Here is a 15164-nt window from a genome sequence, read left to right as displayed (position 1 = left end):
CAACATGTGGGAAAGGATCTGAGGAACAACTTCAAAGAACACATAATCCAAATTTGCACCGTGCTCTATCAGGTGTCTCATAGGCATGAGACCACTTTAAGCACCAAATACTACTATTGTAGCCTTTCATCTGCAAAATATGTTAGAACAGAGAAAGGACTTGGATAGAAAGTGGCCCATATAAGCAAGGTAGACTACTAGGATATTTTAGGGATTACAAAAAGCAGTGGTTTTTATTCACACCTATAGCTATTTCTAGCTATAAACCACAGGGAAAGCATGCTGCAAACCCAGAATTTTGTGGGTTTGGTTTGTGGAATATGATTAGTATTTGTATAGATTGCTTCCATGTCTGATCCAGCAAAGTCTAAGTATATATCAGCATCTGGCTTCAGCACGCGTATTATAATTTGATCTCTGCTGGTCATCAGATCAGCTCTCAGTGTTGGTCAAGTACCACCCAACCTGGGCAATACCTAGTCTAAAACGTCCAGGCATACTCCACCTTCACCGTGACTGCCTTGGAGAACCTACTTCAATAGGAGTATCCTGTCGTTACAGGGATATCTATAACCCAGCTGCTGTATCAGCAACCGGCTGTTCATTGTGTGCTTACCTTCGTTCCAAGCTGTGTTAGCTGAATCACATGAAAGGGCAGTGGACTTGTTTTTGCTGGGCCTGGAAGGTAGTGGTGGAGAACCTCCCAACCAAAGAAATTGCCTAACATGAAAAAAAAAAAGAAGAAACCAACCAAAAGAAGGAAAACAGTCAAGCCAGACACCCTGGAGTCATAGCAACCATGCAAATACAGCTCAGCCTTCTGGAGACCAACTTTCTTATTGGATACCAGATTTTAAAACCATCACAAATAAAACAGAAGGAATGTGTTCCATTGTATCATCACAAATATTTGTTTTGCTTTACACTCCCCCTTTCAAGGTTTTTCTATTGAAAAAAAATCAAAAGTTTATTTTCTTCAGCTGTACTTTTGAATACTACTAATTTTTCAGAAAAAAAAGTCTATGTTGGGTGGTTTTTTTGGGGTGGGGGTAGGTGGGGTGGTTTGGTTTTTGTTTTGTTTTTTAAATAAATTCTGTTCCATTTTTGAGTAAAATAAATCCAATCTTCCACTACATATTCAACTTGATCTGCACTCTGCTCTCTATTAGCATTTGTTAGCATTAAAGAAGAAGGTACGTCCTCAAAGTAGGAACAGCAGACTGAGAAACAAGACTACACTTTTTCTTTCTGCATCTGTCATCAACATGGATCAGAGATAAGAAAAAGGTACTTTTACTCTTCATGAAACAGCTTCTCCACATGAATACCAGGGGAGTTGTTTTGTAATTACTTAATTAGTTACCATACCTAAATGGCTTTACAAGCCCTGCAGAGATGACACAGCAGAACACTACAGGCTCTTACCATCTTCATTCAGTAAGTCACTCAAGTATATACCCCAGGATTAATATGTGAGTAGTATTAACTGAGATTGAAACAAAAGGCTAAGAGTCTTGCCGAATTACAGCACTACACAAAGTATCCAATTATTACACAAACCTTGCAAAAAATTTGCACCACTAAGGCAAATTGGTTCCATTAGATACAATCTGATACCTTAACACATCTGGCTCAATAGCCTGCGATGCAAGCTTCTCAAACACTCTAGTGAGGGGCAGATGCAGTGGATGGCTCTCATTGCGGAAGGCATCCTGACAGGAAGTTATGATGGTGCTCAGCAAGCCAGATCCACACATCACCTGGCGACTCTTCTCTGACTTCACCAGAGACTGGATATGATCAACCACAGCACATTGGATTTCCTGGGAAAGCTGAAATAGACACAGAACTGAAGTCAGTGAAACTAAAACTGTACACAGTGATCTATTTATTTATTTATTTATTTTCAATTTACAAACCTCTGGGGGTAAAAATCTGTCCCAGAAAATAAGCCTCTAAGGCCAGAGGCTCAAGTGCAACTGCATGCCTGTTCTATAAAGCTCTGCACTTGAATAGTGTGAGTATATCCTTCTGAGGAGCTGCTCGGCGATCCACAGTTGAGCTTTCCTGCCACAACACTACGGCAGTGAAGGAAGAGAACAATCGTCTCTCACTCAAAAGAAGCGACCACCACCAAGGGCAGGTTATTAGGCATAAGCACCAACAGTAACACAGTAACTTTTGAATATATAAAAAAGATTAAGCACATGGAGAGTGATATTAATAAGATGTACTCTTCGTTATAAAAGCACTGTTCTTAAACAAAACTGTATCTGGCAATATCAGGAAGCATTTAATTTTAAACACTTCTCTGTGTGTTTTGTTGAATTGAAGTTTTACTTCATTATTGCTTCTTAATGTTCTTGAAGTATCTCGATTCTCACAAATTATCTTTAGAACAATTTGTTCCCAATTAGGAGCAGAGCCTACCTCATTGACCTAACTAGATTTCACACAGAAGTAGCTGTGCATCATATGTTTAAACACAAGTCTTACAAAGATTAAATGTTCCCCACCCCCAAGAGCTCTTTGACTTTCTCATATGCTCTTCTAGGAAATAATTATGCAAACTTTTAAAGAAAAGGACAATAACTGTGCCAGACATGCAGACAAGGACATTGACATTTGATTTTATTACTTGAATAAGAAGCAACTTCACTGGATTCAGAATAAACTGGCTTAAGTGTAAAGAGGAATTCAGCTCCTTTGCATCCAGACCAAACTCAAAACCAGTACAGGACAAATCCAAAGCCAATAAGCAATTTGTTTTCAAAGTGCTCGGGAACCAAAAGCCCCTGTTGCAGCACTTAGACAATAATACTAGCACACCCAACACAACATACATATTGTTTTTGTAAACTCAACTACTATTTTTGATACCTGAAGGGCAAGTTTTGTGTAACATTTTCTTCTCCCTGAATTCATTCCCAGTGACAAGTTTCAACGTGCATCTCATTATACACAGAAATCATCCCCCAGACTGAAGTACACTATTCTTCACAGAGAGGCACTTATTGTTACAGTGCATCAAAGCCTCACTTATAACTTTATGGATCTTTAATTACTATTTTACTCCATTTATGACTGGATGCAGGAAAGTATCTGGATGTATAAAAACACGTGAAGACAAAGAAGGACACACGTCTTGACTAAGCGAAACTACGGGTTTACTCCAAAATAAATCCAATACAAGCATAATGGCATACAAAAAAATTGATTATTTTCATTAGCTTAGCAGCTTTGTCAATACCAGTATTGCCTTGTTTTGAATAAAGTGTGCTGTTTTCGTGGATCTTAGTTCCAGTAAAATGATATTTTAGTGGAAATATTAATGGTGGCCAGGAAACCAGGCTGTGTGTTTCTATATGCGTGGATTGATTTTCCTAACATGTATTACTTGAACATAATACATGAATCAGGATATTGAAGGTGCAGTTAGAATGTAGTTGGGCTCACAGCTCTGCCTCAGATTACAGTCTTAAGGGCAAAATGTCACCCAGCAATTTCCCCGATCTGTTCAAGTAGTTCCCTGATTCTTGCTCCTAAGAGCCCAGAGTTTCAAAACATGGTAGCTGAATTTCATTCACTATTATTTGTCTTCAAAATGATTATGCTATGTTTAAGATGAGCAAGAACTTTGAACCTCTGGCAGCGTGTTTTCATTTCAAATGGATGTTAATTTTCTTAGGGTTTGGAATGATACAGCAATAATACTATGTGCAATTGCAAAAAGCAAACTAACTTTTCAATCTCAGGAGCACCTCTCACTTGAAAAGCTAGTAGCCTTTCACAGAAATTTAGAATTAACTTCCTAACATACCACAGAGATTTAGTTTTACTAACGAAGAAATCAAGGCATTGAAAGTTAGCACTTTCAAAAAGTTCCAAGTGACCTACGATTTTAAATCACGCTTTCAAGAAAAAGCTAGACATCCATCGGCTTAAAACCCATTGTCTGTAGAGTTTGAGTCACTTCTGAAAATCATCTGTGCAATATTTTTTTCCTTAAAATGTTATAAAAAGTAAATAATTCATAAATTTATCACAGCTCAAATTCCTTATGAATAGTTCCTAGCCACAAGCACATTCCCATTCTATCACAGTATTTTGTTGAGTTAATTCTCATCCACTGACCTTAACAAGTGAAACTTACTTTGCTGACAGTATGTATAACTGGTTTTACAAAGATACAGAATAACCTATGTTCATGCACTCCTTGCAAGACAGGGGAAAAAAAAGCATAATGAAATGCGTGAACTGTTTCTACTTTTCCAAAAACATGACATAGATAGAACTTAGTTAAATGCCTCACATAAATTATATCATCTCCAACAGGCTTTCCACATTTCCCCTTGGTACAGCTTATGTGTAAGAGAAGCTACAGAGTTTTCCTCGTATGAATACCAGGGGTACTATTGCCTTCTAGAGAAAATATACTAGCAAGTCTTGACCATTTGAAGCCAGGCAACAAAACCTCTTCATAATGTTAACAATCCTTTTTTTAGTTTTGGTGGTCTGACAGCCCTCTTCCTCACAAAATTACATTTAGTTGCAGTATTTTTTTCCCCACTGTATTAGCTGAATGCAGTGTTTCCTTCTCATTTTTCTAAGCTACCGTGCAGTGTTACAATATGATGCTCATCAGACACCTGAGAGGAAGGGAAAGCTGTTTCTGTGTGCCACCTTACAAATGATATGTTTGCATGAAAAAGAAGACAAAGTAGAAAATGATCTTCAATACAGTTAGCCAGAGCTTCTTGGCAGAGTTCCCATCTCTTCAATCCAGGGTACGTTACCAAGACTTTAGTGCAACCTCAGAGACACTGGCTGCTTTTTAAGGAGAAAGCGAACAACAAGAGAAAGAGGACAAATAAAAGGGCAGGCTGTGGGGTTGGAAGCACAGGAGGAAAATTGCTTGGTCTGTATAAACAGTGAAAGCTTCAGAAGCTGGCTGATCAATGAAGAAGCAAACTTCTTACTAAAAGCTCCAAAATAACCTTGGAAAAGAACATGCAGGCTGCCTGTGCAATTTTCTTTTTTTTATTTTTTAAAAAAGTCCTGCTGTAATCAGAACAGGCTCAGCAGAGAAAAATCCCCCAGGAGACAAAGCTGGAGCAAAGCCCGCAGGAAAGTGTTCAGAGGAAAGAGCTGACCTTCTGTTACCAGCCCAGACTGGAGGACCCACTGCCAGGGTGTTTCTAATCGCCTTCTTCCTACCAGAGTTCTGGTCCATTCTCCTTTCCTTTCTCCCAAAGCCTTGGCTGCACAACCCAAATGGGAATGAAGCTCTAGCCAAATACCCAAAAGAATTTCCTTGTGCAGATAATGCAGTAATTTAGGATCTCACTGTGATATTAACAGTTACATTAGGAGTGATATTAGTAATATATGTCTGAAGGCAGACAAATCTCAAAAGTCACAGTCTTCTGTGGGGCATACTTATGTCAGAGACCTTTTCAGTTTAGAAAGAATTTACATTTTTAAGAATTTTTGTTTTTAAGATGCTGTTAATATCTCTAGTGAGAGCAACTAATTTAGGCAAAATTTAAAACAGAGATAAAGGTCTTTTTAAAAGTTGCAAAGTCCTTATTGATGCACAATATTTTAGTTTTACAACTGTCAATATGACAGCAGTTCATCACAGGAGACACATAGATAAAAACAGAGAGGAGAAATCCAGCTGTGGAAGCAATAGTATTATTTAACAAAGGTATAGATAATTTACATAATGAATCATGTGAGGGGCTTTTTTTTGTCCATACTCACAATAAACCTGCCAGGATGATGACACAGAATTGAATCATGCCTTGATTCTCTTCCCAAAAGTTCTTTTCTTTCCCTTACCCAGCCTTGTCAGATTTTGGACATCTCCTTATCTGACATTGCAAACAGAAAAGATCTGGCATTACACTCTGGAGTCTTAAAAGCTGCAGTTCCAAAACGCCAGACAAGGATGAGATAGGTATGTCTGAGGGGAAACTTCTTTCTTTAAAAAAAACCCTGTGAATATCCTGAGCCACACACCTGAAGTTGATGTTAGCACGTCTCACTTGTTACTTAATTTTTGAAACGTGTGACAATGCTATCTTTAATCACTGAGCAGGCAGCATATTAATAAAAGGAAAATCCACCTTATATTCGGTCAAACTGTATGCAGTTTGATAGGAACTGGATTAGTACCAGTCCTGGGCATGAACATGAGCAATATTCTCTAAATACAGTCTACTTACTCAAAGACTGTCTCTTGGGGGGTTTTAAGGCTTTTAAGCAAGTTTTCATACCCATATGACATTAAAATGATTTTTGATCATACCTAGGAATGGCAGTAATATACAACCACAAATCTATTCTCCTCAGCTTTTAGTTGTCATTCTAGACAGTCAGAAGAAATCGCTGAAGTGCAAGACCACCTGTTTTACTGTCTGCTACTGTTTTTTCTATGCTGACAGGTTCAACATTGCTTCACTGTTTGGGTCTGACAAAGGTCACTGAGGAGCAGCAAATTTGGCAGGAAATAGATATTATCTCTGAGGGTCAGAATCAAAGTACATTAATTTTATTGAGTTCCATTAACGTTTCTGTAAAAGCAGTGTTTTCTTATTGCCATTTCTGTGAAAGCAAAGGATTTGCACATGACCTGAACTGATTCTGAAGATTTTTCCACATTACTTCTGAACACCGGGCCTAAAAGATCTATCACAGCACTAAACCAAGCAAAAACAGATTAGTTACTACCTGTCCTTCACCATGGCTCATAAAAAACATACTATTCGATTCAGGCTTAAACTCAGAGCAAGAAACCTCTTCAGATTTTTGAATGAAAGTCTACAGTAAAAAAAACTCCATCCACAAAAAAATTATTTCATCTGTCATGTAGTTGTTAAACACTGCTGCACTAAAAGAAGGAATAGTATTCTGTTTGTGACAGAATATATCTATTTAAAGGGAAATTCCTTCAGTTATCCTTCACCAAGTAGCTCCCCTTCACTAGCAAATGAGGTCCGCCTTTTGCATCAGATCTTGCCTGACTCCCATGTTCCAAGCAGCATCTCATTCACAAGGGTTCATGCAGTGGTATAAGTTATGAGCAATGGTACCGAAATCCAGCCTCTTCTGTCACTACCTGGTAGCATCAGTGAGCTGCCCAAGCTACAGGACATGAGGTTCCACTCACTCTCTCACCCACTTTTAAATAGAATTAATCAGAAAAACTCTATTTTTCCTCTACTCTTTTTGTGGGTCATTTGATGAAAAACTCTTCAGGACATGTGTTAACTCCTAGATAGAGTCTGACTCAAGACTCCATATAACAGGGAGGGGTTTTTTTTTTTTTAATTGAGGCAATCCTACTCACAACAGCAATACTAAAAAACCACTATCAGTATTAATTTCTTGTTGACTAAGAAAAAAGGGAGTGAAGAAGAAATGAACACACTTAAATACATGACTGAAATTGCTGGAATTTGTGCTCTAGCCCTTCATATTTTTAAGAACACTGCCATCTACTGAGGGTCTGAGAGGCTTTCTCTCTCATACAGCTCAGCCCTAGAGCAAACTCCAATAGTTTCTTCATGACGTTTTCGTCCAATTAACCATTCTACTTGTTTTTCAGAAATTAATTACTGTAATTAACAAAATCTCACTAGTTGCTGGCTTGGTTCCGCTACACAAAGTTGGAATGTGCTAGCAGTTGGTTGCACTCCCACCTTCCATAGCACTGGACAAACAATCTGGTTTTATTCCAATCCCTCCATATGTACTTAAATTGTATTCAAGTATTTTAGTCCAGATAGCAGATATAATATCAGCAATATACTTGTTCAAAGTGGCTATGTGTATGGAAGGTTTGACAAAGCAAAGCAGATTCTAAGCTGCATTGAAAGTTTATGGACTATTAGGCCTAAAGAGCCAGCCTGTTCTGGTTGCTGGGTCCGTTAGCAATATTTTAAACAATTTTCAAGGGACTTCTATGCCTGTACCTTTGTAGTAAGTATTCGGGAACCAAGACCCATGCACTGCATCAGACAAGTATAGAAACATTTAGTCAAACTGATAGCCAAGAGCCTTTGTTGTTCTTATATCTGTTGACTCAGTGAGATTGCACTGTTCCTCCTGCCAGTGTTATAGGTAAATTTTAGTACTTCCACATCTGCAAAAAGTAAGCAATTCTTGTAAATGAAGCTACAGAAAAGCAGCAGACACTGCTTAGATGGCACTTTGATATGTTCAGACTCACCTGAGAGTGTCCCTCTTTGTACAGCTTTGGCAGCAACCTCACCATAACACAGACAGCACCTGGATGTACAATGGCGCAGTCTCCCATTTCCCACCTGCAGGAAAAAGACACATAAGACTTATCATCATAATTATCACTAACAACAGTAAGGAGGGTCCAACAATGTTCCAGCAGAGTACAGCATTAAACTTTCCTAGCAGTAACCAGGCTCAGATTTGAAACCAAGCAAACAATACAGATGACCTGGAACAGCTGGAAGAATCCTTAGAGTAACAAAGACAGGACATAACCTGTTCATGGGCTCACAATCTCAGGGACCTGCATAGTCAAAGATGTGCAGCAGCCTCTTTAAACAAACTTTGCTTTCAAAGGTACTTGCAGTACAGAGAACAGACGACCAGAGGGATATCTCTGATGCATCAGCCCAGAACTAGAGCTGTATTTTCTATTTTCTAGCAGTTTGTAGCTTTGGTCAGACAACACCTTCAGTACTTTCAAACCATAATAGCAATAAGCAAAGTTGAGACAGTCTTGATGAAACCAGTATGCCACCTTTTCCTTCCAACACCAGAATCTGCCTAAACTAGTAAAAGAAGTTAAACATCTGTGATTCCCCATCAGTTTTCATTTTTTGCCATGTACCACCTTTGTACATTCAGGCACAGGAAGGAACTGGGGCATCAGAGTTATGACACAGAAGATCTGTTTATGCCATGATGCAGGCTAGAGGTTAGATGTATCTCAAAGATGAAGCTACAGCACAGCAGTAACTCTAGTTTTGGCACTGCAGGCTCACCACGTTCAGAGTATTATCAGCATTTCTGAGTGTACCTCTGAACCGGAGATGTGATGTGCACTGTCAGAAACATCTGTCCCAAATAGATCTCATGAGAAAAGCACAGGCAACATCTAACAGCCATAATTACACTGAAGAAAAAAAAAAAAGGCACAATATGCTCTGTGGACTGTATAAAACAAAGGGTTCAAGTAAAAGAGTGCGCATAAAAAAAAAAAAGCTTTTACAAGGGACCTGAAGGAGGGTAAAAAGGCTGTAATTAAGATTTTAGCCACCTCTAAAAAGGCTCGTCTGATACACCAGAGCAGCTAGTAATGTGTAGCACACTGCCACACAGTGACAAATAATTCTTACTGCACCCTCAAGACAGATACTTTTAAAGAAATTACTTTTTTACAATATTTACTGTGTAATAAATCAAAATCAGATCTGGTATAAATACTTCCTGCAGCAGTGGCTCCAGTGTGGACACATACACCTGTACTTGACATGAATGTGGGGGAGTTTTTAAATATTAAACAGGAAAATAGTACACACTGAAAATACTTCCTACAATCGCCCCCAAAACACACTAAATCCAGTCCCACCAGTATCAATAGGATTGAAATTTCAATCTTTTTTCCTGCTGTGGCTGTGCTCCCAAGAAAGCTCATTTTTAGCATAAGCCACTGTATCCAAGGACTGACTTTCCAAACTTCCAATTCAATTCAAACTTCCATCTCTTGCACTGTAAAACTATGTTGCCAGGCAGTGTGTTCAGTTCTCCTAACACACAGCAGTCTTCCTAAAGACTTAGGAACTGAAGAAATATGGTCACCTCCGAACCTCAACATTTTTCTTTCATGTAGAGAATTTGTTTTTATAACCCATATAATGTACAGTAAAAGTAAAATGTGAACTAACAAAATGTAAATATTAGAAGACAATAATATAAAGCGATCCTTTAAAAAATAAATAAGATCATGTAACGGTTAAGACATTGCCATAACTATAAGAAGATGTTTTCTTATATTTGAGCATTTTGGCAGGTTTAGCACTCTCCAGGGCTGTTAAGAAAGAACAAAGAAGGAAAATCCAGAGTTCCTGACCAGCATTGAACTACACCTCAAGTTCCCTGCCAGCACCGCACGCTTGCTGCCCTCTAAGATTATCATATAAGCCCTATCTCCAGCCTTTTCTGTGGTTTTCCAAGAGGCCCTCATTTTCTGGCTTGTCTTCGTACAAGAGCTGTCTCTGTGAACCACCTCTTCATTCCTGCAAACATCCCATATCACACACTCCTGCCTCAGGGCCATCCAGTCAGCCCCATGATTGCACTACATCTACACCACCAGTATCACGGTAGGAATCCCAAATCTGCTCTGCACCGGCTGCTACTTAAAAGTAAGACAAATAAGAGGGTCTGGAGACAAAATGAGATGCCACAAAGAACCTGAAGAGCCATTAGCACAGTGAGTCTGTGATAACAGCAGCTGCAGCAGCCATTCTGCTAGAGTGGGCACGAAGAGGGGTTTCCCTCCCAGAGACTGATTAGCCTCAGTTAACACAGCTTGCAGCAGTGATTTCTAATCACCAGGAGCAAAAGGGAAGACAGAGACCCCATGTGTTACAGAAGGTGTTTCAAACATTAACGCAGGAGCAGGAACACAGAGGGCTGTTTTTCAGATGGGAATGAAAGGGTTGATTCCCCTGTGGCCCAGCAGCTCGCAGCATCATCGACCACAGGACAGTGTAAGGGGCTAGAATATTATCCAGTTAAAATACTGATTTTCCTGTGTCTCAGTCACAGGCTCACATAGGATCACCTCCTTTCCTCTTCTCTGGGATGTTAAATACACATGGCAGGATGAGGCACCACAGGCCACCTACATTGACTGCACTCGAGTTCCTTCTTTCAAGTTGCACAGCTCCAGGCTGAAGCTGTCTTCAGGAGGAAGTGTGAGCATGGAGTACAGCTAAGAGGAAGCTGCATCAGGGGAACCACAGGCTTGCAGGAACTCTGGGAACTTGGTTTCTATTTTTATTTTAAGAAAATTTACTTCTGGAAAAGGATGCAGGCTGTGTGGCCTGAAAATTGATAGCTTTCCCATACATGTTCCTCTGAGGTGTTTGCGTACACTTGTCCTGGACACTCTCCAGCCACCTCTGGCTTCCCTTTGTGCCTTCACTTCCCAGAACCAAAGCCACACTGCCCCAAACCAGACACTGAACTGAACGGATCCCCATTTACATTACTAATTTCTCCACAAGTGGTATTCATTCAGTTACTGCACAGCCTCACAGCTCAGCAGACAAAACAACACAAGTACCTAGGAAGCCTAGCTTTATGTTTCAGATCTATTAACTTAAGACAGACAAGCAGAAGACAGAGCCACACCCTTTCCAGCATTGCCACTAGTCTACTCTTTCTCCAACATCTTCCCTCACCCTTCCTTATACAAACACTTAAGCTATAGGCTATGGAATTCTCACAACCACCACCATCCATACACTCTCCATACGTTGACCCACATTCTCCCAAATGGGGCCATAGATCTACTTTGAAAAGGGTATTCATTCCTCCTGAGCCACCGAGTCCTCCCCCCAGCACCAAGTATCTAACCAGAGTATTTTCCAGTGTAATTCAGAAAATGGTGATAGGGAGCAAACATTTCCACGACTATTTTAAAATCAGTTGCACAAGGAACAAGGAAACCTACAGCAGGTCTTTCCAGTTGCTTCAAACAAGTGCAAATATTTGTTCAAATACTCAGCCTGCCTTAGTACTCAGGGAATAAAAGTTCTGCTGACTTCAGTGACTGCTACCCACAAGCAGCAGACCTAATGACTTGGTCTTTAAACCTGGAAGACAACTGTGGAATAACGTTAAGGGCTGAAGGAATCTCACAGTTATAAACTTAACCTTTTTAAGCATAACTCCAAGCAGAAACATTTTTGAGAAGAGCACTGAGAGATCCAAGATAAAGCTACAAACACATGAAGGGGCAGAAGATCTCACAAGTTACAAAATGCAAGTTATTAAGAATTGATTCGCAGCTGACAGCTACTTTGATTTCTGGTGTAGTCTTTCCTTGCTGCAAGGGATATATATTTCAATATAATCCTTCATTATATGAGGCAGGCAGCATTACTATTCATTTTCCAGTTTTCTCTATTTCAGCTGTATGACTAAATGAGTGAGAGTGTGTGTGTCTGTACACATGTGCCTGGACACACATGGGGGAGCATTTAAAATAACTTAAAGTAGCTTTTATTTTTAATGTATCAGGTGATGAGAAACAGCTTTCCACATAACTGAAGAAGTCAAAATTCATTGGGGCAGAGTCAAGCAGAGACTAAATGCAAGCTTCAAGTCCCAGCAACCCTTTCAAGTCCCTAACAACCCTTAGAGCCCAGTCCTGCTCCCACATTGCATGTCAAAACCTTCAGAACAAACTCTGCAACTCTCAGGGTTGTGTGTCCCACTGCTCCACTGAACACTTATGGCCCAGTGTTTACCATCATCTACTTTTCAAAAAGAGGTGATTTCTGCTGTTTGGAGGGCTGGAAGTTGGAACTATGACACCGATTTGTTTGTTCTAGGCAGGTTATGCCACACGTTATCTTAGTTTACTACCATATAAAATGCGATACCTGTCTTACTAGTATATTTCCTGTAGTAAATAAAGACTTACTTCTCTTCTAGATTTCCCCATAACCTATGGGCAGAGGCAGGTAATTTGTTGCCTGGTCTTTTGAAAGCAACAGGATGCTCTTCTTGAGCTTGGGGTCCCTCCTGATCATCTCTTGATGCCTCTCCCATCTCTGGCTTTCTCTCCTCCTTGAAGTAGCTCTCCAGATGGAGAGTTCCTTTGACCATGTGGTCAAGAAAATTCAGAATCCATATGCAGTTCTTTAGCCACATTGGGAAAGGTTCTGAAGAGCAGAAAGCTGCATCCAAGAATTCTCCAAACGTCCTTGTCCTCTCAAGGCTCAGAGGGATTTGCCATTCCCCTTGTGTCCAGAAGCATCCAAGTGACCCGAGATCCTCTGCCATCTTTTCGAAAAGGCCATTCCTCTGGAAGAAGTTGCTGTTGACAGGGTCCAGGTGCAGGGCTGCTGTTATTCCCTGAAGCGTGTAGAAAACAAGCTCCAGTATGCAATTCTGTCCAACTGCTGCCCACAGCCCAGATGGAGGGTCCTGCAATGCACCTTCCATGTCTGAGAGAAGGGACAGGAGTCCATTGAATCCACTGCAGGTTCTGAAAGCTGAGTGGCTCTTGGGACTCTCCAGTATCCTCAGGAGTGACTACAAACATTGAGAAGAAAGGAGACAAAAGAAGCACTTAAACCAGGGGACAAAGAAGCTTTAGAGTATTTTAAAATTCCAAGTTTGTACCAAAATTCTTTCACTGAAATTTCACTCTGAACAAAAAGTTGTTCAAGGTAAAGATCACCACTGCACAACTTTTTTCCTCCTCCTTTCCCCAATGTCAAACAACCAAGAATTGAATGCACCCTCAGGAGCAATCCATGGAGTCAGCCTGAAAGGTAGGGAATCACACTTACAGGGATAGGCAAATAAATCAAGTTTCCTGCATTAAATATCCTAGTCAGTTTGGCCAGAGATAGTTTCAGACCTTTGGCTATTCTTTCAGCAGTCTTCTGAGACTTCCTCAAGAAATCTGCCTTTGCCATAAATAAAAGAAAGATTCAATTGTAGATAACCTCATATAGAAATTGAGAAGGCACAGCTCTCTATAGGCAAGTTTTCCTACAGCCTTGGATATACATGAGGAACCACACTAGACTTTTGCTCATATGACTGAGCAGACCCTTTCCAAAAAAGCAGCGACAAAGGATGGCCCAAAGAATACTGCAAGCAGCAGTCTCTCCTCATTAAGGCAATAATAATTCCCTTTCTCAGAGGAGGTATTTTTAAAGTTTGCACAACACTTTGGAGAAAAAAGCCATAAAGAGTCAGATCCCAAGATAATGAAGTCATTAGATTTTATCTAACTTCAATGGGTTAAAGCAGGTTGTAAGTGAATGCCACTTGACAATATTACACATGAATGCTATGGGCTTGCCATTTTAAAACAAATCTAGAAAAGTTATTAAGAGTTGTAGTGGTGGAAGTAAAATCAGTGAGAAAGAACTTGTGAGGAGGCAGTCTACTGTATTTGAATGTAATCCATTTTTGGTATGTTGCATAATTCATTTTGTAAATATGATGCTCTTTCAGGCACCAGGGACCTTTCAGGTTTGAGGCTGTACCTTTTCACGTTGGAAAGGGCTAATTTTACATATAAAGTTTCCCAAGAGATATCCAATGAGAGAGGTTCACTTCACAATTTGCTGAAGAGGAACAGATTCTAACATAAATATATCTCCCTGTAACAGGATCTAGGACTGTGAGAAAGGGTTGCCAGAACTGGAGCAGGAGGGGGAACTCTATTACTGTCATTCAATTTTGTATGATAATGTATCAAACCAGGCAGAGACTTCTGAACAGGGAGTAAATTTAATAACTCGGAGTTGAAGTTATCAGGATGGCTTTAACACATTTCAGAGAAGGTCAACAGTAACCATATTTCCTCCAGCTCTAACTCAGTTAGAATTTAATCGCCTATGAGTTAGTATTCCTCTGTCACGAATCTATAAAACTGATGTCTGCTGGAAACCCCCTAACTCAGTTAACGTTAACAGAATTTATTTCACATTCCATTATTTGTTATTCCTCATAATTGTCCACGTGCCATGCTGGAATACAGCAGTGCTAATTGCATTTGGGCTCAAGCTTTAAGAGCTAAATATATATTAGCAAATCAATCTGAATTTGTGTGTAACACAATCACAGTCCCAGTCGATGCAGATAAATTCATTTGCTTACATTATGCTTTAATATAGTTATCATTTGTCAAAATTAAACACTGAATCTGCATTTATTTTCATATTAGTTTGGACACCCTACTCAACTTTTCCACAAATATTGTTAAAGTTTACTGTTTCAAATCAAAGCTATAAACTTTGCCACGTTTTTGTTTTTTTAAAGTAACATGGTTCTTTTATCACACAAGCAGCTGCTGAAAGGTGAATTCAGTTCACACTTAGAGAAGGTAGCATGAAACCTTAAATCAGCGCTCACAACAC

The 15164-nt window shown here is 39.7% G+C and overlaps 1 protein-coding gene across 7 annotated transcripts in view; it reads right to left on the bottom strand.

Annotated features, from left to right (window-relative positions):
* Window positions 1–15164, bottom strand: part of WDFY4 (WDFY family member 4) — a 155905-nt gene that overhangs the window by 111799 nt on the left and 28942 nt on the right. For all 7 annotated transcript variants that reach the window (XR_008467017.1, XM_054205511.1, XM_054205513.1 and 4 more), the window contains 4 exons: window positions 12707–13320; window positions 8237–8330; window positions 1618–1832; window positions 617–720 (listed from right to left, as the gene is read on the bottom strand). Coding sequence is in view for 6 of the 7 variants with exons in the window: in XM_054205511.1 (XP_054061486.1) it covers window positions 617–720; window positions 1618–1832; window positions 8237–8330; window positions 12707–13320 (1027 nt within the window). In the remaining variant the exon portion in view is untranslated. The remainder of the gene's footprint in view (window positions 1–616; window positions 721–1617; window positions 1833–8236; window positions 8331–12706; window positions 13321–15164) is intronic.

The sequence above is a fragment of the Rissa tridactyla genome, chromosome 6 (assembly GCF_028500815.1).
Source record: "Rissa tridactyla isolate bRisTri1 chromosome 6, bRisTri1.patW.cur.20221130, whole genome shotgun sequence".
Classification (NCBI taxonomy): domain Eukaryota; kingdom Metazoa; phylum Chordata; class Aves; order Charadriiformes; family Laridae; genus Rissa; species Rissa tridactyla.
The sequence above is the reverse complement of the archived record's forward strand: the minus strand, read 5'-3'. Positions and strand labels throughout refer to the sequence as shown.